The sequence below is a fragment of the Lissotriton helveticus genome, chromosome 1_2 (assembly GCF_964261635.1).
Source record: "Lissotriton helveticus chromosome 1_2, aLisHel1.1, whole genome shotgun sequence".
In the NCBI taxonomy this organism is placed as follows: domain Eukaryota; kingdom Metazoa; phylum Chordata; class Amphibia; order Caudata; family Salamandridae; genus Lissotriton; species Lissotriton helveticus.
The window spans coordinates 230,687,549-230,713,114 of NC_136058.1; the positions used below are offsets into that span (position 1 = coordinate 230,687,549).

General features: G+C 43.7%; 1 protein-coding gene and 1 long non-coding RNA gene across 2 annotated transcripts in view; one reads left to right on the plus strand and one right to left on the minus strand.

Annotated features, from left to right (window-relative positions):
• The window catches only part of LOC144799974 (uncharacterized), a 394,349-nt gene extending 384,367 nt beyond the window's left edge, over positions 1–9,982 (minus strand). The window contains exons 1-2 of the long non-coding RNA XR_013603911.1: positions 9,882–9,982; positions 9,146–9,244 (exon numbers count right to left, since the gene is read on the minus strand). This is a non-coding gene — a long non-coding RNA (uncharacterized LOC144799974). The remainder of the gene's footprint in view (positions 1–9,145; positions 9,245–9,881) is intronic.
• LOC144799963 (cytochrome P450 4B1-like) overlaps positions 1–25,566 on the plus strand; it is a 306,599-nt gene that overhangs the window by 179,875 nt on the left and 101,158 nt on the right. Inside the window, exons 4-6 of the mRNA XM_078671608.1 lie at positions 1,105–1,232; positions 4,474–4,598; positions 8,025–8,176. Of these exons, the coding sequence (XP_078527734.1) occupies positions 1,105–1,232; positions 4,474–4,598; positions 8,025–8,176 (405 nt within the window). The remainder of the gene's footprint in view (positions 1–1,104; positions 1,233–4,473; positions 4,599–8,024; positions 8,177–25,566) is intronic.

The following is a 25,566-nucleotide window of genomic DNA, read 5'->3' on the forward strand; positions in this document are numbered from 1 at the left end:
GTGACTAGGTATTTACCTCGACGTAAAACAACTCTCTTGCCTTCTAGATTCTGCACTTTTCAATTACTCTGAGTTTTGCTCTATGTTAATAGTGCCTATTGCAATGTGAGCTATTTTAAGTTTCATATACAGTGTTTGTACGTCACCCTAGTACTTCCTGTCACAGTAAGTAAGAGACTCAGCGTCAGGGATTTAAAGGGGCCAGCACATTCCAGGTCACTCTCATACCCGGTAGCAATTAAAAGCACTAGCAAGGGGGGAATGAGATGGACGCAGAGCTTGACTGAGGCAGGAACAGAAGCAATAGCAGGGGCTGGAACAGAAGCAATGGCTGGGTGGTAGAGGGTGTTAGGAAAACGTAAGCAGCACAGGAGAGAGCAGGAGGGACAGGAAACCAACATGGAGCGCCCAGAAAGACAATGGGGTTAAGTACACAGGCAAACCCAAAAGGCAGGGGCAGGCAGAAGCATTGAAACAACGACAGTACAATAACAGATGCACTCTCATGGGATGCTACACCAAAAAGAAAACAAGCACTGAATCACAAACGCGTGGGGCACTAAAAAGCGGGCAGCTGTGTGGACAAAGGATTTCCTGTGGTGCACGCCGTTTACCTTGCGGGAACGAGCACGATAATTGCTAACATATGGCACTCCTGCTCGCTCCCGCAAGGGAATCGCCAAACGTGCACCAGGGCTCATTGGGAACAGTGCAAAACATGCACGCGTTCCCAATAAAGCCTGGAGCGATTCCAAAAGGTGTCTAAAGCAGCGCTTACACACTGCTAGGTGAGACCTGAAAAGGACAGGGTTCCTTGATGTCTGATATTACTTTTGCTTGTGGTACATAGTTAACGATAGAAGAAATAAAATTGGTGTATTTCTCATGATGGGATTCTCCGCTTCATGCAAATATTTTATTGAGGCTTGTTGGTGGTTTAGGGAATTTATTTCATTGTGAGATTATGACACAACAATACATTAACACATGGAAAATATATTGACTTGTCTTGGTAGTGTTGTGGATGAATACACTTCTATTAAAATTTTCTGACTTTTGACAATATTAACGAATGTACCCTCTGGTGATTGCTTTGTCCCATAGGAAGAGGATTGCTGATTTTATCCGGACCAAAGTGGTTTCAGCATCGAAGACTGTTGACTCCTGGCTTTCACTACGATGTTTTAAAACCTTACGTGAAATTGATCTCAGACTCAACCAAAATTATGCTGGTATGGGTTTTTATGGCTTATTATGCCAACACTACATTTTATTTATGCACACATTACAATGGGGTCCTCCGCACAGAACTTACATAGACACACTAAATGCCTGCAGAGGGATAGGAACAACCTTTGAGTATTTACAGAATTATTTTCCTCTGTAAAGGCATTGTAAGTGATGTCTATGACTAGTAATGTTACATATTTACATGCTCATTTATGCGTGTTCATATATACTCTGTGATATTGCTTTAATGCTTCTTGTCTGTACTTGGGGGTTTGTTGCTTTAACCCTTTAAGTGCTGCCGTCGGCCAACGGTCGTCACGGGCACTACCTCCCCAGTGCTGCGTGCGACCGCTGGACGTCCAGTTCAGCACTGGATAATGGACAGCGCAGCACTGGGGAGGTTTATTTACGAAGCTCCTAAGGTGTTAAGGGCAATGTTTTCATTTTAGTGTTCTTCTACTGCCAATTGCCTTCTGTTAGGTTCTGACTCTAGAATTGTAGATAGTTGGGAGTCGACTGCCTTGACTGTAGGCAGGTACTGTGTTGTTCTACCAATAACATTCTGGAAACATTGCATGGACTTACTATCATAAGTAAGCTTTGTTCCGCGGACTCTAAACTGAGCAAAGGATCCGTGAGTTTGACAGACAGGACATCATGATGCATGTGCTACATTTTACAAAATTTGGTAGATTCCGTAACGTTTAGCTTTCTGTTGGTATTTCTAAAATTGAGGGACACAGTTAAAAAAGACTAGGGAGTAGGGTGTGACAGGTTTTGTGCAAATGTATACAGGATGGGGCTAGAGTTCTTTCAAAACATGTTTCTGCTATTTTGAAAACTCCCATTTTGCTGTGCAAGGAGATAAACCAGCCTGTAGGCTGAACCCAGAATGTGTCTGTCTGTGATGGAGGAGTGAGGTTTCATTAAGGGGTTTGGGCAGAGACCGCCACCTTCTAGAAATTTCCACCACCAAAATGAGTTTTTTGTAAGCTGATGTAGGTTAGTCTGACCAAAGGCAGTACCGATATAATGGTTTATCAATTTTTGTTCCTTGAATCTGAAGAATTGTTCTTGGAAGCCTAAATGACTAATAGAAAGTTTAAGAGGTTAGAATACATTCTTTTATATGGAAAAGCGTTTTTCAACACCCACTACACCCTCCTAGATTGCCTGAGTTTAAAAGGCAGAATCTTTAGCTGATTGGTGAATGCTGACGTCAGACTATTGTAATGAGGGTAAGAATGAAGGATTTTTTGAGGAATAGTGTAAGCTTAAAGAGTGTTGATATTTACTGATTTTGTGTAATGTGCTGCTATTTTTTGTTAACACACATCTTGTTACCTGTGGCCATGCACTGTGCCAGCCCCCGTGTGGGAATACTCCACTGCTCATTGCATTCAGCCAAACCCAGCTCCTGCGTGGACCAAAGCCCCTTTCCCTATATATAAAAGGTAATAAGAGGTATTGCTTCCTTTTCTGCCCATCACTTGGCATCGAATCTTCCACTTGGTGTGGCCCTATTCTATGTCCTTCTTCCTAATATCCCTTTCAGACTCCACTGTCTCCCCATTGTAGTTTTTTTAATGAATTTTCTTTTAACCAGTGTTTATTCACTTGAGTATTACTTGCCTATTCACTTGAGTTTCATGCACACAGTTTTGTATGCACTCATGGTTTTTAACTCAGGTTTGAGGAATGCATTGCTCATGGACTTCTGTTCAAAACCGGTACCTAAAATACAAATGAGAAATCTTCGTGGATGTGTGTCAGAGCCTATAGGATATGAATCACATATATTCTAAGAATATCATTTAAAATGCACTGGTCAAATTATAGTGAGTGTCAGTTTATTACATTTTTTTTGCTGGTTTGCTTTTTAGTTCATAAACTTGGATTTATAGATACTAAAAGTTAAGTTGAGTCCCATCACTTGGTCTGCACTTCTTCCCCCTCTCCATCCCCTTAAAGTTCAATTCAGGATAGATTAAATGGATCCCTAACACAAACACCCTCATGTATGGTTTTCACTCTGATGCTGTGGCAATCATGCATTTGTGGAGTGCACAATACATAAAGTTGTGGAGGCGGGAGGGCTCATCCACCACGTCACAATTTCAAGAGGTTATGCTTCAGCTTGTGATGTGGCCCACAATCAAACTTGCAGTCAGGCTGTTCAAGGTTTATTTGTGGGCCATAGGAGAAGGATGGTGGGGTGGGTCATGAGATATGTTCTATCCTCAGCTGTCAGTGTGGTACCAGAAGTGAGCACTTTCAATTATGCCCCATACTTTTTATCTTGAAAATTGATCACCACAATTATGATCTTTTTTTAAGAGACGAATTTAGAATGACTGAAAAAAATGTGTAACGCATTTGTCTAGATTTCAGTCTCTTAGCTATGCTAACCACTCACAGATCTCCTCCAGGTTTCCGTCTTTCCCTTATTCTGTTCATACATGTGTTAATCAGTTATTTTGCATGCAGCAAGTATTATATCGTTCTAGCTTCATCCTATGTTGATTTTTTCCTTTCCCCCTCTTCTCTGATTATTTCTACACATGTTTACTGTGAAGTGGCCTCAGCAGTTGTTTGGTAGGATGACAGGGCATCATGAGATGCAGTCACGTTAATTAATTTATTCCTATGTACATGTAAACTCATACCCTAGTAGGAGCATTATGAACTTCTTGCTCAGTTCATTGCTTTCAATAGGACTCAGTGGCCAGGTAGGCTCTTACAGCCTTTGAATACTATATCCATTTTGTGCTGGAGCAGAGAGACCTTCAGGCTTACACAAACCACACTTAAATGCGCTCAGTAGTAAGCAACGCAGAATTCAAGAGCCTGCTTGCATTCCTGTTCTGGAGGGGGAGATGCACTCCTGCTTCCTCTCCATTGCCCATCCAAGACCGGGATTCTCTTTTCTTTTCATACTCATATTTACCTTATGTCTCACTGCCTAATAAAAACTCAAAACATATAGATTCTACCACTATACACAATTCTGCTCACTTGTTCTGCTTGATTTTCATTGCCCGCTGTGTTATTCTTGTGTTATTCTTGTGTTATTCTTGTGTTATTCTTGTGTTATTCTTGTGTAGATTCATCATTTGTTATATAATGCAAGCCTTTGGATTTGCAGCTACCTTGTGTTTATGATCTGAAAGTCTCTACTTAAAAGAGAACCTTTGCCACACTTTATGCACTTAGTGTAAGTATTTCATTTTTATTCCTCTCTAGGATAAGTGGGAAAAGATCATTGATAAAAACAAGTCAGTGGAAGTCTTCCAGCATGTCAGCTTAATGACCCTGGACAGCATCATGAAATGTGCCTTCAGCTATGACAGTAACTGCCAATTAGACAGGTGAGTTTCTTGACTTTTTCACAGTTTGGGCTAAAGTTTCTAAGGTGATTGGGTGTCTGTTTAGACCATGATGATAGAGGACATTAGCTTTTCTCCACCAAGTTTCAGTGCCCATATCCAAAATTCAAATTCTAAGGTGGGGATAGAGGCTGCAATAGCACCAATCTGATGGTGGGATCCGGACCATCTGCAATTGGACACCAACCAAAAGCTTTTTTCAGAATCCGGTGGTGTAACACGAAGCCTGATTAGCTCATTCCTAAGGAGAGGAGATGGAAGATGATTGGTTGGAGATGGGTTATACATGTAGGAAGGCTACAGGAGGGCGAGATGGCCAATTTTGCTTGTGTGATGGGCTTGGGAGTTCCTTAAAACTCTTCGGGCTCGAAGAGAAGGAGACAGCCCTTCTGACTCCTCCATCTTAAGGCAGCCTGGTAATCCTCAGAATGACCTTTCCTCTGTGGGCAAACACATCCCAACAGAATGGTAACACCATAATTCTCATTTTGCTGGTAAGCGTTTGTGCACCTCAGAGTAGTTAATCATGTTTACCTCCCTGCCTAATCCCTTTTGAATCATATGGATTCCCCAGAGCTCAGGTTTATGGAGACCGTACTGTGATGCACACCATCCACCAGCTATGACTTCCACAGACAGAACAAAGGCACCTGCATGGTGCTACTTGCACTTCCACGCCGCTGTGTGCCACCATCCACCATTCCCCAGTATAACTTGCCTACATAGATCTTCATAGAGACCTCATTCGTTAAATCAAGATATTTGATTTATATATGGGGCATTCTAAAACATATTTTAAATTGATGACATTAGCCTAAAATTGTCATACGTTTGTCGTATTTTCTCACTGTGTGCTTCAGTTTTCTTGTCGTGTGCAAAAAGATTTTGTTCTGTGTGAGTTTTTTCCCCAGGCACTTCTGATTTTTTTTTATCATCCACACACCTTTTCAGCCCCGTCACATGCCTTTTCTCCACTCTGGCTTCCAGGGCCTGGGTTGGCGGGAGCCAGAGGTGCTGCCTGAATGACTGTTCAGCTCCCCTCGCCACCTCATGTGCATCCTATTTCTTTCAGTTGATTTTGAACCTTTATTGCAATTTGTTTGTTCCTGGTAACACCATTTAGTGGCATGCAATTATGATGTAGTGCCCCATGGGTCTCCATGCTTAGAATCTTACTTTTTTGGCTAGGTATGGTACCATGTACAGTTATACACTTTTTACCATGAAGAGTGCATGAAGTGTGTCTGGTCATCATTCAGTAGGTTGGACTTTTCTAATATTAATGTTATTCTCTATTGCTCATAAATTACACCGCCTTATTTAGAGTTTGTGGGACAAATTCTACATCAGCCACTTACAACCCCAGCCAGGGTATTGGATGAAAACCTGCTTTATTGAAGACTGCCCTCCTGGGCGGGGACTCATTACTCAGATGAAGTGGCTGTTTCGCCATTGGCTTAGAACTATTTCTGCAAAGATGTCAATGCTTTCCGAAACTCCATTAACCCCTTCTATGCAGGTGATGGAACCACTCCGTCACCAGCCACGGGTGGGCTGTGCTAATGACGGAGTGGTTCCGTCACGGCCCGGCCGCCGCCCCTGCGCGGCGTTGATTTCGCGCCTGTGCGGCGCGTTCTGTTAGGCGGGTGGGACCGTGATGGAACCACTCCGTCATTAGCACAGCCCACCCGTGGCTGGTGACGGAGTGGTTCCCTCACCAGCACGTCGGCACCGCGCGGACCCCCCTCCCCCCAAGCCGCGGCAGAATTACCGCCGCGGCCAAGGGGTTAACAAACTAGGGTGCTAGCATTGCCCCCTAAAGTGGAGGATAAATGTCAGTATGCACACATCTTGTCCCCTTAACATGACTGGGAGAGGGGAAGATGTTTTCCAAGATGCTGTGGATGCAATACATATGTTCTGGATAGCCTGTTCTTGGCTGTCTTTGGTGGAGTTACTGTGACTGGCATCGGGGCGAACCACTCAGCCTGACATTGTTAGTTGTCCATCACTATGTCTGATGAGTTCAACCAGAATGTCTGGGTAGACTCCTTCTTTTACATTAGGCCCATAGTTAAGAACCCCATATACTAACTTACATCCATGGGATCCATCCAGAAGAATCAAAAACATTGATGTAATTGGTGATGCTGTGAATTCCCTTCCACTGGATCTTTTTAGCAGGGGTAATTAGAAGTTAAGCAATGTTTCTGTGTTGCTTTTGATTGTGTTGTAAAGAATTGACATAACACTCGTATGTTATTCAGAGAAATTCTGCTTTGCATTCACATTTAACAACAAGGAGCATTGAAAGTTTTATTTTGTATCCTGAATATGGAGGATTATGAAATGTATTATAAAATTCTGTCAATGGAATGGTGTCTTTGTTCTGAGAAATGGGATCCACAGTGAGGTTCTAAAACACAGAATTAGGTTACGTTGGCAATTTAGGTGAAGTTTGATACTTATAGAGCAGGACTATACATCCAAAGAGTTTTCTGATTTTTAGAACCTCCAATGGCACAAAGGTCACTCCTAACCAGACCTATTCAAGTGGTCTGAGATGATTTGAAAGTAGTCAATACTGGGGAGACTGTAATCTCCAGAACTGTGACCTAAGCAGAGATGGAGTAACTACTTTATAGCGGTCTAGGGAAAATGGGGATGGCGAGGAAGCTGTGGTATATATTGACCTTTTCCAAGCATGTGAATGGTACCCAAGATGTGGAACTCCAAAGATCAGTAATTAACTGTTACTTCAGTTTTATGTACTATGATATAGTTCCATAAATGCAAGGCAGGCCATCTTCACCATTCAGGCTGAAGACCAGAACATTTCCCTGTGCTTTCTGAAACGATAATGACTTATTTTATATGGAGCAAATCTCTGCTTTAATGACAGGGAAAGTGTTGCTCTTTAGTTTTACAATCTAGTTCTAACTTTGGGATGTAGTGGCTCTCCCTCCATAATGATCATGGGTTTTCATTTCCTTTGGCCTGTAAGATCAATTTGTCCTTTGAGCGTTTCTAACAGTAGCACCCATCTTCCTGCTTCTTTATTCCTTCCCTCAAAATGTTTGCAACTCTTTCCGGCATCCACTGTGTAACAATATCTTTGTGTCAAGGCATCTCATGAGAGTGACTCAGAGCAGTTTGGGTTTATGACACCATCTCGTCTCCATGCAGAATGAATATCTGTGGTGTATGCCTTTAAAACTTGCATAAAGAAGGAAGTGCAACCTCCTACTAAGTTTTATGATGTCTGTGTGAGTTTTCCTGTGATGCATTGAAAGTATTTAATTTCTGCAAGACACCTGTATCATGAATTTTTGTACAGTCCCATGATTTCCTTGCATTTTTCTGCAAGTCAGTCTTTTAATTTAACCTCTCCTTTCTCTCTAATTACAGTGATTCTTCCTACGTCCAAGCAGTCTTTGATCTCTCATACCTGGTGCGTCAAAGAGTTCGCAATTTTCTTTGCCACAATGATCTTATATACTACCTCAGTCAACAAGGCTACCGCTTTCGTAGGGCCTGCAGAATAGCCCACCTCCATACAGGTAACAGTAACGCACTTTCTCATATTTGACATTCATATGCTTTCCCCACTGTTTTGTGATTCTGATCATTGACTATTGAAGATATTACTCCTAAAAAAAAAACCTATACCTCACTGATAATAGCACATCTTGAACTTATGTCTTGGTTGCATAAATAGCTTTCTTTGCTGGTTCTTACAATATTCCAAAGGTTTACTTTGAAAACCTTGGAAACTCATCCAAATCCTTCTAACTTTCCCAAACTCTGTGCATTCTTTTCAATATCTTCTTCACAAAAGGGTGCACACCTAATTAATGCCTCCCTTCCCACCACCTTACAACCCCCCTTGGACTCTATACATCAGGTTTACTTTAAGTCTCACCAATGACAATAAAACCAAATCCCTCAGTGATTTGGACTCCGAAACACTCATCCACACCTAAGCCATTCTAAACCTAGCTAACAAGCATCACCCAAGCCTCTGAGGCCATTCTAAAAACCTTCAACAATCCTGTAATAATTCCCACACAGGATAAGCTTCTTTCCATAATAGTTATCACTTGTCAGCATCTGCTCCGTAGATGACTTTGCATGGTCTTTGAAAAAACAGAATTACAATTGGTGCACAATTTAAGCAATACAAGGAACACCACCAAATCATTGATATGTTGGGTCGATGCCAGACTGTACAAAACAACACTTGCGACCATCATTCCTGACATCATAGTACACAGGTGAGAAGCTCTCTGCTCTTTAGTGATTTGTTTGCAGCATTAAACCAAGTTGTGGACAATTTCCTGTACACAGAATCCAGAATCACAGAACAGAATCCAAGATTATGCAGGCACTGACGTTATTTAATGAAATCAATAATGAATCTTCCACGAGAGAAAATCATCCTTCTTCTTGTACCCCTTAGTAGTAGCATGTTAAACACCTCACATCAAGTTCTACACTGATGACAAATGATCTGCTTCAAAATCACCAACCTCCTAAGCTCCTCCTCTTGATGGCAAAATGCAATATCTGAAGCAGCTTTTCCACAGTCAGCGATTTGGATGGGACTGCAGTCTTCATCATGACACCATCTGAAATCAAAATGCAAGATCTGATTGAGTTCATACATTTAACCTGGATAGGAACTCCTTCACAGCCACTAAGTTGCTCAAATTGTTGGTTCCAAGCGGAAAACAACACGTTTCTTCTACACAGTAGGGAGCTGCACATATTCAAAACAAGATTGCCTATATACATACTGTGGCTGCCATTTTTGTTGAGATTTGCTCTCTTAAGTGCATGTAATTAAATGACTATTCAGATGCAATTGAGACAATAAAAGTGAAGGAAAACAGACTAATAGAATGTATTAAGCTACAACCAATGGGCTAAAAAGTAAGAAAATGAGAACCAGGCTGTTTCACAATCAGGCAGAAGATGCTGGGCCAGGACGCTGGGAGAAAATGACTGACGGACTAGGAATTACTTTTAAGCGTGAGGTAGAAAATGTTGCAAAGCCAGATATTGTCTCTGCAAAAGCGAGAAGTAGTGAAGCTGGTCTACAAACAGGTCTCTTTCGACACAGACCTTTGTGAATCAGACCTCAAACTCAAAGCAGATATATTTTTATTTGAAACCATCTGCACATTCATAGTGTCTTTGGATGTTTAGTCTGAAAACATTCTAAAGCTAACAAAAGGTGATGAAACCTGAATTAGTTAATAATACCTTGAATTGTTTGCATGTGGTGGCTACTGATCTCAGATGGAAAGGTGGTGTGATTCGATTCCAAAATAAAGGACTCCAACAAGCGGTTCTGTTTCTTTGCCTTCTTCTATTGTTTTGCACTGACATTCAACTGAAATAAGGCTGCAGGTCTGATTCATGAAGAACAATCCTCAATTCGGAATGCCTTAGATTGACTTTTTCTGCTAGTATTGCAGACTAGCAGAACAGTTTTTTACACAGAATCATCACTGCGATGTGTCAAGACAGCTGCTGTGCTAGAGAAGCCTCTTTAGATGGTTCTTATGGCAGCAATGTGTAATGATCTGCGGCCCGTGCTCACCTTTATATGCCTGGCTTAGAGTTGTGATTTCTTCAATGTCCCACATGTGTTTGAGCCTTCCACTTCTGAGGAAGTCGATGGTATTTGACGGGTGTGGGTGATGCTTGGTGTGAGGCTAAGTGGTTATGACACTTGCACCTTGGGAAACACACAAGTGGAGTAAAAACAATCTACATGCTTTAGAATGCAAAAAGACTCTCTGAAGGTTCTCAATAGTGGCGACTATTTTAATGACGAGGCAACAGCAGAAGGTGAAGGTAGCGACTAATTTTATTCAAGGGAAGACACTGAATGCCCGTTAGAGTAACGGCTTCCACTAATTGAATCTGAACGTTCTAAACACGTGCCGGGGTCACGCGCACAGACACAGCAGGTAGGACGGGAACAGGGAAGGGACAAGACAGGGTGAGAAGTGACGGCATGTTATATCTTCTCCCGTTTTTTAACAAACAACTCTGGAATACATCGTTTTATAATAAGCAAGGAAAACATTTTTTGCTTTCCGTAAAATGAGCGAATTCATTGCATAATCCTTAAATCTTATAGGCGGAACAATTGTTCTCCTATCACGAATGGTATGAACAGGAACAGTAGCCACACCAGGAAGAGATACTCTGGGAATATCATCAATAGACACATGATTAGTGTTATCCCCATATGTTCCACCCATGTACGATTTAGCAGAGGACACCAGACCATCATTCTGCAATCCACTAGGCCTGCTCACCGGCTCAGAGATCCTGCTACTGGCAACCTTCGAACCATTCCACCTTTGACCATTGTCAAGAAGAATGGCAGTACCCTTTGTTTTGACCACACGCCTAGGTTGACTATACTTGCTCATGTTGGCACTCTTCCTGGAATACTTCACTCTCACCACATCACCTTCCTTCACAGACATTTTCATACAGCATTCCTTGTAATAATAATAATAATAATAATAATAATAAAGAAGTTTATAGAGCGCTATGGCTGCGCCATCCCGGCGTGTCCCCGCGCTGTAGAACTGTGGAACCAAAAAAGACCTGAGAGCTAAACCAGCAGCAGATACCAGAACCCCTCTAGCATGTAAACAAGTGAGTTTTTAACAGACAGCGAAACTTCCTTTCTGTTTGTTCAAGATGCAGGTTAAGTGGAAGTTTATTCCAACTTATGGAAGCAATCACCTCCCATTTTTGCCCTCTTAAATCGATGGGTCACCAAAGTGCCCATTCCACAGGACCGAAGTGCTCGCACTGGCTCATATCTGGTGATCAAGTCAGCCAGATATCAGGGAGCCTTCTGCCACAAGATCCGATGACAAGTCAAGAGGGCTTTAAACAGTATTCTTTTTTTAACAGGCAGCCAGTGGAGGGCCACCAGAGCTGCACTGGATGCCGCTCTTCTGGGGAGTCTGAGCACAAGCCGCGCTGCCGCATTTTGTAGTACCTGAAGCCAACCTATGCTTTTACAGGATGCTCCCAGAAAGAGGACATTCCCGTAATCAATCCGGGATGTGATCAAGGCCTGGGTCATCGTGCGTCTTGCCTCCAGAGGGAGCGGATCCAGGGTTTTATTTAATATCTTGAGTACCCCGAAACACTTTCCGACCACCCGCCTAATATGCGACTCATAGGAAAGTGTAGGGTCTACCCAGATCCCTAGATTCTTGGCTTCGACGCACGGAATAGGTGCTGCCCCCAGACACTTAGGCCACCAGTCGCCAGCCCATTTCCGTTTATCACCACCTATCACCAGTACCTCCGTTTTTGAACCATTCAGCTTCAGGCAATGATTGTCCATCCATACAGCTAGTGCCTGCATACAAGCTCTAAAGTTGTCTGCTCCACCTGACGGTGCTTGGGAAAGGGTGATCAGCAGTTGAGTATCGTCGGCGTAGGACACTATCTCTACGCCAAACGATTGCACTACTTCTGCTAAGGGGGCCATGTACAAATTAAATAGGGTGGGACTCAGGGCCGAGCTCTGAGGCACCCCCTGATCCAGTGCTATTTCAGCTGATTGAAAAGAGCCTCTCTGAACCTGGAAGCTTCTGCCGGTCAGGAAGGATTTCAGCCAGCCCAGCGCCCGACCAGCCACACCACCCTTGTTCAGACACTGTAGCAAGGTGATGTGTGCTACAGTGTCGAACGCTGCACTAAGGTCAAGCATGACCAGTGCCATGGTGTGCCCTGCATCTGCGCCCTGCCTCAGTGTCTTTGTAGCACGCAATAAGGCAGTTTCGGTCGAATACCCTGCCCGAAACCCTGATTGGGAAGGGTGTAAGAGTTTGGCCTCCTCCAGGTAAGCCATCAGTTGTATGTTAGCTATCTTTTCTGCTATTTTAGCGGTGTATGGCAGCAAGGAAATCGGTCTCAGGTTGTCAAGCACTGAATGACTGATATTGTCCTTCTTCCTGATCGGCAGAACTATCGCCTTCTTCCAGCGAAGCGGAAGAGTCTGGGAGCTAAAGGAGACTTCAAGGTCTGTCGTATAACAAGGGGCCGACTTTCTAACTCTATTCTCTTGCTTACCGGTGTACAGCGGTGCCACCGTATTCAGGGCTATAAGGATACGATCTTCTAGATTTTTATTAGCGCTTTCACTATCTTTCCTCTCGGCATCCCCCCTTCACGTAACATCTCATTAAATGTGGACCGGGAAAAATTCTTCCACTTCCGGTAGGGATAGCCGGTTTCACCCCCCCTCAGCAAGTCTTCTGCCCCAGCTACACTGATTTCAAACGAAACCAGAAAATGGTCCGTCCAGGGAACCGGGCGTGTGGCTTTCGTTGTTATACCCTCCCAACTGGCAAACACCGGATCCAGTAAATGACCGTGCGTGTGGGTGGGGGTAAGATTTTTCAATTCTAATTGGATGTCCTGTAGGTCTTGCTTAATCTCCACAGCCTCTTTAAGTTGGACATCCTCAAAATGAATGTTCAGGTCTCCTAATAACATAATCTTACTACGCCTAAGCGCCATGTGTGCCACACAATCTTGCAGACTCTGCCTAAAGTTATCAACACTCCCTGGAGGTCTATAAAGAAGAATGCCAGATATATGACCCTGGGGCCGGTTTGTAGCCCAAAACTACCGGCCTCACAATTCTCAATTGCCAGAGGTTCAAGGGAGCACACAAGGGGGGCTTTCGTAATTATTGCAATTCCCCCACCTTTCCCTGTAGGTCTATCCACTCTAGTCATACTATAGCCAGGAGGTAATGCTTCAATAACCTCTGGGTCCGAGTCCGCGCCCAGCCAGGTTTCTGTCAAGAAGAGTATAGCCATCTTCTCTTCCAAGAGAAGATCCCAAATCTGCAAGCCGTGTTTAGGCAGTGATCTGCAGTTTAGTAGGCATGTGTCATAATTTGTGCGCATGCGCTTCAGGCGCTCATCCACCAGACTTCCCATCCTGCTCTCACTCTCTTTGTGGGTCTCATTTTCCCATTTTTTCCAAAGCCAATGACTAATGTGGTTGCAAACGTGTGATCGCTGCCCTCCCCGATGAGTTCAAATGGGGTTCTACTAGTGGCACTGTGGGGGGGGGGGGTACAGTATGACCACATACTAGTGCGTAATGCTGCCTCAATAGGAATATGTGACTTCAAGGCCATTTGGATGGTTTCTTTAATCAGGTAATTGGCCAGTTACACCTGGTCATTGCATTGTGGGTGATATAAAGAGGATTTCACATGCTCTATGCCATTTCTTTTAAAGAATGAGACTAACTCAGAGGACACAAACTGCACTCTGTTGTTGGAGACAAGCTCATGGGGAAAACCTTCCCTGCAAAACAACTCCTTCAAGAAGTCAATTACCTCAAGTGTGGTGGGTTGAGGCATGAATTTGACTTCCACCCACTTGCTAAAATAATCAAACAACAATATGGCATAGCGTAATTCTAGACTCAAAGCATTCATGGGACCTATGAAGTCGATGCCGACTTTGATCCATGGACCTTCTGGAAGTTCAACGGAGGTCATGGGGCAATGGCGTGTTGTCAAAGTTTTGTCAGCTTCATTGCGAATTGAGCAGTGAATAACAAACACATCAACGTCACGATCCATGGAGGGCCACCAGTACCTTTCCCTCAACCTCTGTTTGGTGCCTGCCATTCCTACATGCCCTTCGTGGGCTAAAGCTACCAACCTGCTTCTCATGAAGATTGGTGCTATTAAAGTCGCACCCCGGAGAATGACATCATCAACAACACCAATATAATCCTTAATTTTCCAGTAGGGTCTGCGTGCTTCGTCAAGTGCCCTTTCGCATGGCCAACCTTTGATCACATATTTTTTAATTGCTTCCAACACTGTGTCATCTTTTATAGCTTCTAATCATTCTGATTTAGTAATGGTACCATTGGATTCATTACCTTCAAATAAGCATGCAACAAGTACATCTTCCTCTTCATCCATTTTGCATTCAGAATCATCCTCACATGAGGCACGTGACAAGTAATCTGCTGATATGTTCACTCGGCCAGGAATGTATTCCATCCTAACTTGATGCTCCTGCAATTTGCATGCCAACTTCGCCATTCTTGTCGAAGGCTGGCTGGCACCCTTTCCCTCAAGTATACTGACCAATGGTTTGTGGTCAGTACGGATGGTGAATTCCCAGCCCCACAGTAAACTTTTAAACTTTGTGACAGCCCAAACACAAGAAAACAATTCACGTTCAATTACTGAGTACTTTGTTTCTGGGCCCCGTAACTTCCTGGATGCAAATGCGATTATTTTCTCCTCGTTCTCAGTCATTTGGCTAAGCACAGCCCCCATGCCGATTTGGCTGGCATCTGTTGTTACAGTGCTTTTCAACTTCTTGTCGAATGACTGGAGAGACTGTGCTTGCTCAAGTTCCATCTTAATGGTCTTTATGCTTCCTTCACATTCTTCATCCCAAATGAATTCATAATCCTTCTTTACTATTTTCCGTAGCGGTTCAACCCTGACCACATAATGTTGTATGAATTTGGAATGGAATTCACACATACCCAAGAAAGATGCAAGTTCTTCCTTATTTTTTGGATTTGGTGAACAGGAAATTGCAGAAATCAAGGACGGTTTGGGTCGTCTGACATTTCCAGGTCCTGCTTGCTGGTCCTGCATATCAACCGCCTGAAGCCCCACTTGGAGAGGACCGAAGTGGGCATGCTCCTAGCGACAGATGCTGGAATGGAGGAAGAGACTGAGCCTCTCCCTGACCTCCTGTTGGCGACAGAGAGAGATGGGTCAATGGATGGTGTGAACCTCTCTTCCATCCTGACCCCTGAGCAACAGAATGACTGCCGCCAGTTGCTGGGACAGTTTTCTGATCTGTTCTCCCTGATTCTCAGTGTCACTGATTGGTGCATCCATGATGTGGACACTGGAGATAGTCCTCCTGTGAAGCACAAAACTTACAAGGTGACTGACAGGGTGAGAGCTTGCATCAAGCAGGAGGTCTCAAGATGCTTGCATTAGGGGTGCTTGAGTCCTCTAACAGTCCTTCGGCCAGCCCAGTGGTCTTGGTCCCAAAGGCTGCTGCACCGGGTGCCACGCCAGAACTCCGGTTCTGTGTGGACTAGCGAGAGCTCAATTCAGTCACGAGGACTGACCCGCACCCCATCCCAAGAGCTGATGAGCTCATTGATCGGTTAGGGGCTGCCTGGCACCTCAGCGCGTTTGACCTAACATCTTGGTACTGGCAGATCGCCTTGACTGGTGGGGCGAGAGAGAGGTCAGCATTTTCCACACCAGATGGGCACTACCAGTTCTGGGTTATGTCCTTGGGATGAACAATGCCTCTGCTACCTTTCAGAGGTTGGTCAACCAGGTGTTGACTGGACTGGAAGAGTTCAGTGCCTCCTACCTGGATGACATTGCAGTGTTCAGCACCATTTGGGAAGAACATCTGCGCCACCTCTGGAAAGTGTTGTTGGCACTGCGGAGGGCAGACCTCACGATCAAGGTGAGTAGGTGCCAGATCGGGCAGGGTTCCATTGTGTACTTGGGCCACCAGGTTGGGAGCAGCCAGGTGGCACCCCTACAGCCCAAAATTGAGACCATCCTTGCTTGGGAGCCCCCCAAGACCCAGACAGAGGTGAGAGCCTTTTAGGACTCACTAGGTATTACAGGAGGTTTGTCAAGGGGTATGGCAGCATTGTTGCAACTTGCACCCTTGACAGAGCTGACTTCCAGGAAGCAGCCCAAGAAAGTGATTTGGACTGACACCTGTCAGAAAGCTTAAAACTGCCATGTGCATGGCGTCCATGCTCCTGGCACCCAACTTCTCTAGGGAGTTTATCGTTCAGACAGACGCTTCAGAGCATGGTGGGGCTGTTTTGTCACAGATAAATGAGGAGGGCCTAGATCAACCCATAGCCTTTATCAGTAGGAGGTTACTTCCACTGGAACAGAGGTGGAGTGCGATTGAGCGTGAGGCATTTGCTGTGGTCTAGGCACTGAAGAAGCTGAGACCATACTTGTTTGGGACTCCCTTCCGGGTTCAGACAGACCACAGGCCCCTCAGATGGTTGATGCAGATAAGGGGTGAGAATCCAAACCTGTTGAGGTGATCGATTTCCCTACAGGGGATGGATTTCAATGTGGAACACCGCCCTGGTACAGAACACGCCAATGCTGATGGTCTGTCCAGATTTTTACACCTTAGTGTTGAGAACTGCCAGTAGATCAGTGGGTTCTCCCCACATTTCAGCTGGAGGGGACATGTGTTAGACCTGGCACCTTGGCGTGGGTCTCCCTTCCATTTATTGCTGTTGCCTCATGTATTTTTGCTGGTTATATATGTTTTGGGCACTGTCCAGTGCCACAGTTCAAGTGCTCCCTATGGTACATTGATGTATGGATTAGTGATTCCATAATTGGTTGGTTTGGTTTACTTGTCAGACCCTAGTACAGTGCACTGAGTGTGCTCAGGGCTTGTAATCAAATGCTGCGGGTGGGCTTGCAGCACTGGTTGTGCCACCCACAGAAGCAGCTTGTAAAGTGTGTCTCAGGTCTGCCGTTGCAGAGCCTGTGTGCATTCTGGTACTGCCATGCTGACTGGGCAAGTGCACCCACTTGCCAGTCCCTAAACCTTCCCTTTTCTGCATATTAGTCACCCCTATGGTAGGCCCAAGGGCAGGGTGCATTATATGTAAAAGGTAGGACAAGCCCTGGTGTGCGTGGCATGTCCTAATAGTGATTTTCACTATTGCAAGGCTACCTGTTCCCCATAGGCCAGAATGGGCAGTTTGATTATAACATTTTATAATCCTAACTGACTCAGGGAACTAGGTAGAAATTCGAGTTTAGTATACCTGAACTCAGAATGATAAAATACATCTTTAAGTGAAGTTGGTTTTAACATTCTGTGTTTGAAAATACCACTTTTAGAAAGTAGGTATTTTCTTGCCTAACTATTCAAGCATGCCTCTGCTAGGTTGTGTATGACTAGTCTGGAGTTTGAGTGACTGGGGGATTCCAGGAGACATGGTGAGTCATTTCAGGGCTGAATAAAGAGATCTGCATGTAGATGGGTGTAAGGTGTTACACCTGGGACCTGAATAGGGCTATGCCTTCCCTCCACAATGCTGGCTCTACCTCCTGTGGTGCATCTGATGTCCCTGGCCTACACTGTGAAAGTAAAGAAGGAGTCTTGGACTAGAGAAAGGCCTCTCTGCTTTCAGCGAACAAAGAGAATATGTGTATAAAAAGGGGGACCCAGACCCCAGAACTTTTGATCGCTTTTGGGAAACAAGAAGAAACCTTTGCTGAGGAGAGTAACCAGCGAGACTGAGGAGAGTCTGTCCCCAAGCGTGATGGACTGACCTGCAGTGGTTGCCTGATTGCCAAAGAGAGTAGAAAGGACTTTGTGCTACTTTCATTCAACTTGTGAAGTGTCTCCAAGGGCTTGAGATTGAGTTTGCCTCCTGCTGTAGTGTCAGGGACAACAGACTTCACCCACCAACTCCCCAACAGTTCTTTGGAAGTGCCTGGAGTTTTGTTGGGCTGTTGAGGGACTGCGTGTCGCAAGGAGCTGGAAGCGCGACTCAATGCCGAAGCGCCTCGCAACTCCGGAGAAGAGGATTTACGTCGCACCAGCCGCCGCCGCATCTTCGGAGAAGCGTGGCACTACCGCAGCCGCTGTTGTTGCATTGCTGGGAAAGCGTGTCACCACTGCAGATGTTGCATCGTTGCCAAAGCGCCTCGCATCGCCGGAGAAGAGGATCGACATCACATCAGACGCCGCTGCATCACCAGGAACTGTGACGCAGGGTCTGTCGTGGCTCAGAAGAATCGTTGAGTCACCGCACGGCCTTTTGGCATGCACACATCGCGTCACATCAAGAAGAAGATGCCATCTTTGTTTCACTGCCCCGGATCTTCATCGTATAACGGCGCTGCTGGTCGCATTGCCACGGAAGTGCAGTAAGAAACCGATGCACCACCTCCCCACGCCGAGAAGAACCCATGCATCCCCTATGCATCAGTAGGTTCCTGACGCATCACTGTTCTTGCGTGTAAGGAACTGACGCATCACCTTCCCTGCAACCCTTTTGTTGTATGGCGTTACGCATCCAAAGGTACAGTGAACTCAAAGTGTTGCGTTTTACATCTTAAGACAACTGAGCCATTTCTACCAATTTTTAAGTACAGTAGTGTGGATTGTTGTTGTTTGTGGTCTTGTGTCAAGTCTATATACAAATATTTATTGTTATACTGCAACACGTGTTGTCCATCTGTAGTGTCACTGGGTTACTGTATGTGTTCACAATGCTTTACACACTGCCTCTGAGATAAGCCAGCCTGCTCATGCCAAACTACCAATGGGGTGAGCAAGGGTTATTTTAGGAGTGCACCCCCTTACCCTCACCAGACGCAAGGGTCCCTATTTGGACAAAGGTGTCTTCCTCTGCCAACTAGAGACCCCCAAATCTAACAGGGTCCAAACTTCTGGAACTTTTACCTGAAGTTCTTCTTGAGGGTCCAAAGTGTCCAAAACACAATCCAAGGGTCGGTCTGGCATCTTTAACATGGTCCCTAAACGGTTGGGATCACAATTCCCACAATACACCTGGACAAAACACTTACAAATCCACTGGGCACACTCCAGGCAGGGAATTCTTGGTGGTGATGATGCAGATGTGCACCATTAACCTGTAGCTTGCAGGGAGACCACTCGTTATTCCTCTTGAAGCAAGATACATCCAAAAGGCTGTAGTTCCCAATAATGCAGCAGGTTCAGTCAGTCAGAATGCAGGGCCTGATAGTGCCCCAGCTTGGCAAGCCACCTTATTTTTAGTTTCAAGTAGCAGATATGAGAGGCTCAGCACCACTCAAATATGTATTCAGTATTCCCTGGGGTCAAATAGGAGAGCACACCTGTTTAATGAGGTGCAGGGCAACAGTCCAGAGCATGACCACTTCCTTCAAAGTGTGGCATAATCTTCTCCCAGAAAGCACTATTTCTCCAAAATTCTGTATTACCGAAAATTCAGCAGAGGGGCAAGAACTAGTTAAACCAACCTCCAGTATGGCTTCTTCCCATAGCTCTCCTCCCCTACCATCTGCAAATTCCTTCCCTAAGCCTGCCATCTAGCTGGATGAGAGGTGTTGGTGGGTATATGGGCCTGGCATTCTCTGCTCATCCTATTCACCTTTAAAGCTTCATGCTTTACGGCCCCTCCCCCCTTGCTCTGGCATTCCTGTGTAGCAGAGGTCTCTCCAACAGATAGCCTGTCTGTGGGCGAGCCACTTATCACTTCATCAAAGCATCCTGAATAATCGTGTTAACTCTGACCAATTACGTAAGATCACAGAAAGGCAGAATTTTGGTTTATAGACAAGAAAGCCTTATAACTTATTTTCTGTGTGATTTAGGATACATTCAGCAATAGCATATTGTTGGATGTATCAATACTATTCTCATAAGTCCTTGAATGATATTTTGATTTTGATTCCTAGCAATAGTTATCATTCATAAACTATTGCCATGTTAACATATGGGGCTAGGTATCTACAATGGGGAAACTGCAATATGCAATTTCTCAATATCAAACATATTTTATAAGGGCCCTGCTTGTAGTTAAATTCACCCCCACCCCTGAAACACGTAGGGGATACATTAGGGATCCTGAATATACAAAAATAGTGTAGACCCTCACTCCACACTGTCCTAGCACTAAAGTCGATTTGGGAAACACTTTACTACAATGGGAAAAAGTAAAATGTGAAATTTCTCTAACCCCAAGGCACATGTTATGTTATGTTATTCGGATTTATATAGTGCGCAGCTGCCCCAGCAAAGGGGCGTCCCGGCGCTGCCAGCAGCAGAATAACAGACCAGGCACCAAGACAGAGGAGGCAGAAGAAGCAGAGATGCGACCAAAAACCTAGCCAGATGCGACCAAAGGCCTAGATGCAACCAAAAGCCTAACAAGAAGGGAAAAGGAAGGTTTTAATGGCTTTTCTAAATTCCATCAAGCGGTCCATACTACGAATCTGAACAGGCAGGGAATAGCTGACTTGACAATCAGCTGGCATGTTGGGAGGTCAAAAAACTTCAAAAGGGGCTTAAGACCACGCAGGAGGCAAAAGCAAGTGCCAGCAACTTTTTCTATCCATACCGCCAGGTTCTTAACCACTGCCTTAGGTTTAGGGGCAGTGCCCAGGACACTTGGCCACCATTGCTCAGTCCAGGCACTCAAGTTCTTCCCTACTAACAGAACCTCTGTTTTGCTGGCATTCAACTGCAGGCAGTTAGTAGTCATCTATTCCGCAACGGCAGCCAGTCCGTCTCTGAACCTGGAAACATTTAGTGTGGAGCCTTCAGTCAGGACCACCACCAGCTGCGTATCATCCACATAGGAGACCATGGTCAGGTGCCACAACCTGGCGACTGCTGCAAGAGGCTGAATGTACAGGTTAAATAATAAGGGACTTAGTGCAGAGCCCTGGGGCACCCCCTGATCGATGGAGTAAGCATGAGAGAGAAACTGGGGGGCTGACACTCCAAAAAATCTGTCCGTCAGGAATGATATAAACCATTCCAAGGCCTGGCCGGCCACACCCACTTCCACCAGCCGTTGTAACAAAATGCCATGCGAGACCGTGTCAAAGGCGGCACTCAGATCAAGCAAGATCAGTGCCGCCGTCTGACTGGAATCGAGAATGATCCGCAGATGTTCAGTCACAGCCAGGAGAGCCGTCTCCGTGCTGTGACCCGGGTGAAAACCATTTTGGGATGGATCCAAGATATTATTAGAGCTCAAAAAGTTTGTTATTGTGTTATTAACTTGCGCCTCTGCGATCTTAGCCACCATGGGGAGGAGAGATATGGCCCGGAAATTTTCGAGCTTAGTCGGGTCCAGCGATGGTTTTTTGAGAATGGGGGAGACCCGCGCCTGTTTCCAAGGCACCGTGACCACCGCTGTGGAGAAGGAAGAGTTAACCAACCGGCAAAGCAGGACCAGGAAAAGAGAGAGTGACTCCCTAAACTGAGCCGGTTTTAAAGGGTCGCCTGGAGAGCCAGATTTAACTTTACTGCTCAGCCGGATAAACTTGTCCTGAGAAATACTGGGAATAGCTAAAAAAGAGGACAGTGCTAGAGGTCTATGCAGAGCTGTAGCAGGAGAAGGGAGAGCTCGTGGGAAGGACCGATAGATGGTAAGAAGTTTCTCGACAAAGAAAGTAGCTAAATCCTCACACTGCTGTTCGGATGAAATAGCGGATGCCAGATTTTTCCTAACCCTGAGGTCTTTAAGGATCTTGAAAGTTAGGACTAAAAATATTTTATGCGGGCCCTACTTATAGTGACATGACCACTCCACCGCTGGGACACATAGGGGAGAACCCGGGAGTACCTAAAATCCAAAATATTGTAGTTTATCACGTTTTAAGTGTCCCTATCACCAAAGTCAAGTTTGGGCACGATTTATATTTAAAGGAAGGACTGCTTTTAAAATAACCCCAGGCTCACAACAGTGCACACTTGCAAGTGCAGAAAGGACTGCTGGCCTCTAAATTGCCATGACCTATTCTATGCTAGGGCCAAGGTGGGATGACAAGGATATCTGTCTGAACAGACAAGTCCACAGAAGACTGCTAGTAGTGACCTCACTTTTAAATTCGAGTGCTTGGTAGACCCTGCCGCAGAGGGCCCTGGAGAAAAAGTTTTTTTTTACATGAATACTCAAGTTTCTGGGTCATTTGTATATCTATTTCCCGATTTCAGTTGACTCTATTCCTTTCAATTCCTCACAAGTCCATGGAGAGTTTTGAAACAAGGCGCTAGAGAATACAGCAAATGCAGAGTGTGTAATGAATATTTTTTAATATCCGCAATAAATTTCATTTCAGTAAGTTTGCAGCTATATTTGTAGCATGCTGTCAAGGAAGCTTGTTCCAGAAACACCATCCTGTGACATCCCTTAGAGTTAAGATGTACTTTTGGGTTCCTTTCTACAAAGGGTCATAGTATTTTTGTGTTTCTATAAGAATGAGATGGACAGTTTTGATCACTGACATAATATCGACAGTCAAAATATCGACTTACCAAAATATCGAGGTAAAAATATAGAATGCCAGACTTCCTATCTACAAATAGGTAAGTACAAAAATATCGACTCCAAAATATCGATAGGAAAAAATATAGACAGTCAAAATATCGATTTTTTAAAATATCTTAAAAGTAATTTTAAAGTACTATAATAATAAATATAATTAAGTTAAACATACTTAAAATACTTAAATAAATTAATAAATAATTATTGTAACTTAAAAAAAATATATTTTTTATTATATATATATATATATATATATATATATATATATATATACATATTATTAACAAAACATATACAATATTTTTTCCGGAGGATAGCGAGAGGTTTAAATTTACTATTCCCACTCCAGTGAGTGCAACAGTAGGGAAAGCGTTGGATAGCGTAGGGGTTAAAAATAACTATTCCTACTCCAGAGAGTACAACAGTAGGGAAAGCGTTGGATAGCGTAGGGGTAAAAATTACTATTCCCACTCCAGAGAGTGCAACAGTAGGGAAAGCTTTGGATAGCGTAGGGGTAAAAATTACTATTCCCACTCCAGAGAGTGCAACAGTAGGGAAAGCGTTGGATAGCGTAGGGGTAAAAATTACTATTCCCAGTCCAGCGAGTGCAACAGTAGGGAAAGCGTTGGATAGCGAAGGAGTAAAAATTACTATTCCCACTCCAAAGAGTGCAACAGTAGGGAAAGCGTTGGATAGCGTAGGTGTAAAAATTACTATTCCCACTCCAAAGAGTGCAAGAGTAGGGAAAGCGTTGGATACCGTAGGGGTAAAAATTACTATTCCAACTCCAGCGAGTGCAACAGTAGGGAAAGCGTTGGATAGCGTAGGGTTAAAAATTACTATTCCCACTCCAGCGAGTGCAACAGTAGGTAAAGCGTTGGATAGCGTAGGGGTAAAAATTACTATTCCCACTCCAAAGAGTGCAACAGTAGGGAAAGCGTTGGATAGTGTAGGGGTAAAAATTACTATTCCCACTCCAGCGAGTGCAACAGTAGGGAAAGCGTTGGATCCGGTAGGGGTAAAAATTACTATTCCAACTCCAGCAAGTGCAACAGTAGGGAAAGTGTTGGATAGCGTAGGGGTAAAAATTACTATTCCCACTCCAAAGAGTGCAACAGTAGGGAAAGCATTGGATAGCGTAGGGGTAAAAATAACTATTCCCACTCCGAGTGCAACAGTAGGGAAAGCGTTGGATACCGTAGAGGTAAAAATTACTATTCCAACTCCAGCGAGTGCAACAGTAGGGAAAGCGTTGGATAGCGTAGGGGTAAAAATTACTATTCCCACTCCAAAGAGTGCAACAGAAGTGAAAGCGTTGGATAGGGTAGGGGTAAAAATTAATATTCCAACTCCAGCGAGTGCAACAGTAGGAAAAGCATTGGATAGCGTAGGTGTAAAAATTACTATTCCCACTCCAAAGAGTGCAATTGTAGGGAAAGCGTTGGATACCGTAGGGGTAAAAATTACTATTCCAACTCCAGCGGGTGCAACAGTAGGGAAAGCTTTGGATAGCGTAGGGTTAAAAATTACTATTCCCACTCCAGCGAGTGCAACAGTAGGGAAAGCGTTGGATAGCGTAGGGGTAAAAATTACTATTCCCACTCCAAAGAGTGCAACAGTAGGGAAAGCGTTGGATAGCGTAGAGGTAAAAATTACTATTCCAACTCCAGCGAGTGCAGCAGTAGGGAAAGCGTTGGATGGCATAGGGGTAAAAATTACTATTCCAACTCCAACGAGTGCAACAGTAGGGAAAGCGTTGGATAGCGTAGGGGTAAAAATTACTATTCCCACTCCAGAGAGTGCAACAGTAGGGAAGGCGTTGGATAGCGTAGGGGGAAAAATTACTATTCCCACTCCAGTAAGTGCAACAGTAGGGAAAGCATTGGATAGCGTAGGGGTAAAAATTACTATTACCACTCCAGAGAGTGCAACAGTAGGGAAAGCGTTGTATAGTGTAGGGGTAAAAATTACTATTCCCACTCCAGTGAGTGCAACAGTAGGGAAAGCGTTGGATAGCGTAGGGGTAAAAATTACTATCCCCACTCGAGAGAGTGCAACAGTCGGGAAAACGTTGGATAGCATAGGGGTAAATTTTAATATCCCCACTCTAGTGAAAATAAATTAATATAAATCACATAATTATAAATCAATCAATTAATAAATTGTAATTGCCAATTAAGAATTAATTAATTACCAATTAAAAATTAATTAACATTTTATTTAAAATAAATACCAATTAATTAATTATCATGTTTAATTAATTATATTAAATTACTTCCCACCCTATTCCCCTATAAACCAACAACCCGCTACTAAAAATAAAATATTTTTCACATATTTATCAATTAATCAAAATAATGATCAATTAACAAATAATTAATTACCAATTAAAAATTAATTGACAATTTATTCCAAATAAATACAAATCAATTAATTAATTAACATATTTAATTAATTATAATTAAATTACTTCCCACCCTATTCCCCTATAAACCCACAACCCACTACAGAAAATAAATTACTAAAATTAAAATATTTATCAATTAATCAATTAAAATGAATTACCAATTATATTTTAATTAGTTACCAATTAATAATTAATTAACAATTAATTCTAAATAAATAACAATAAAAAAATAACATATTTAATTAATTATAATTAAATTACTTCCCACCCTATTCCCCTATACACCCACAACCCGCTGCAGAATTATATTACACAAAAAAAAAAATTAATATTAACTTACCTAAAATTCGATATTTTTGTTGTCTATATTATGTCTAGTCGATATTATGTCCATTCTGTATTTTTGAT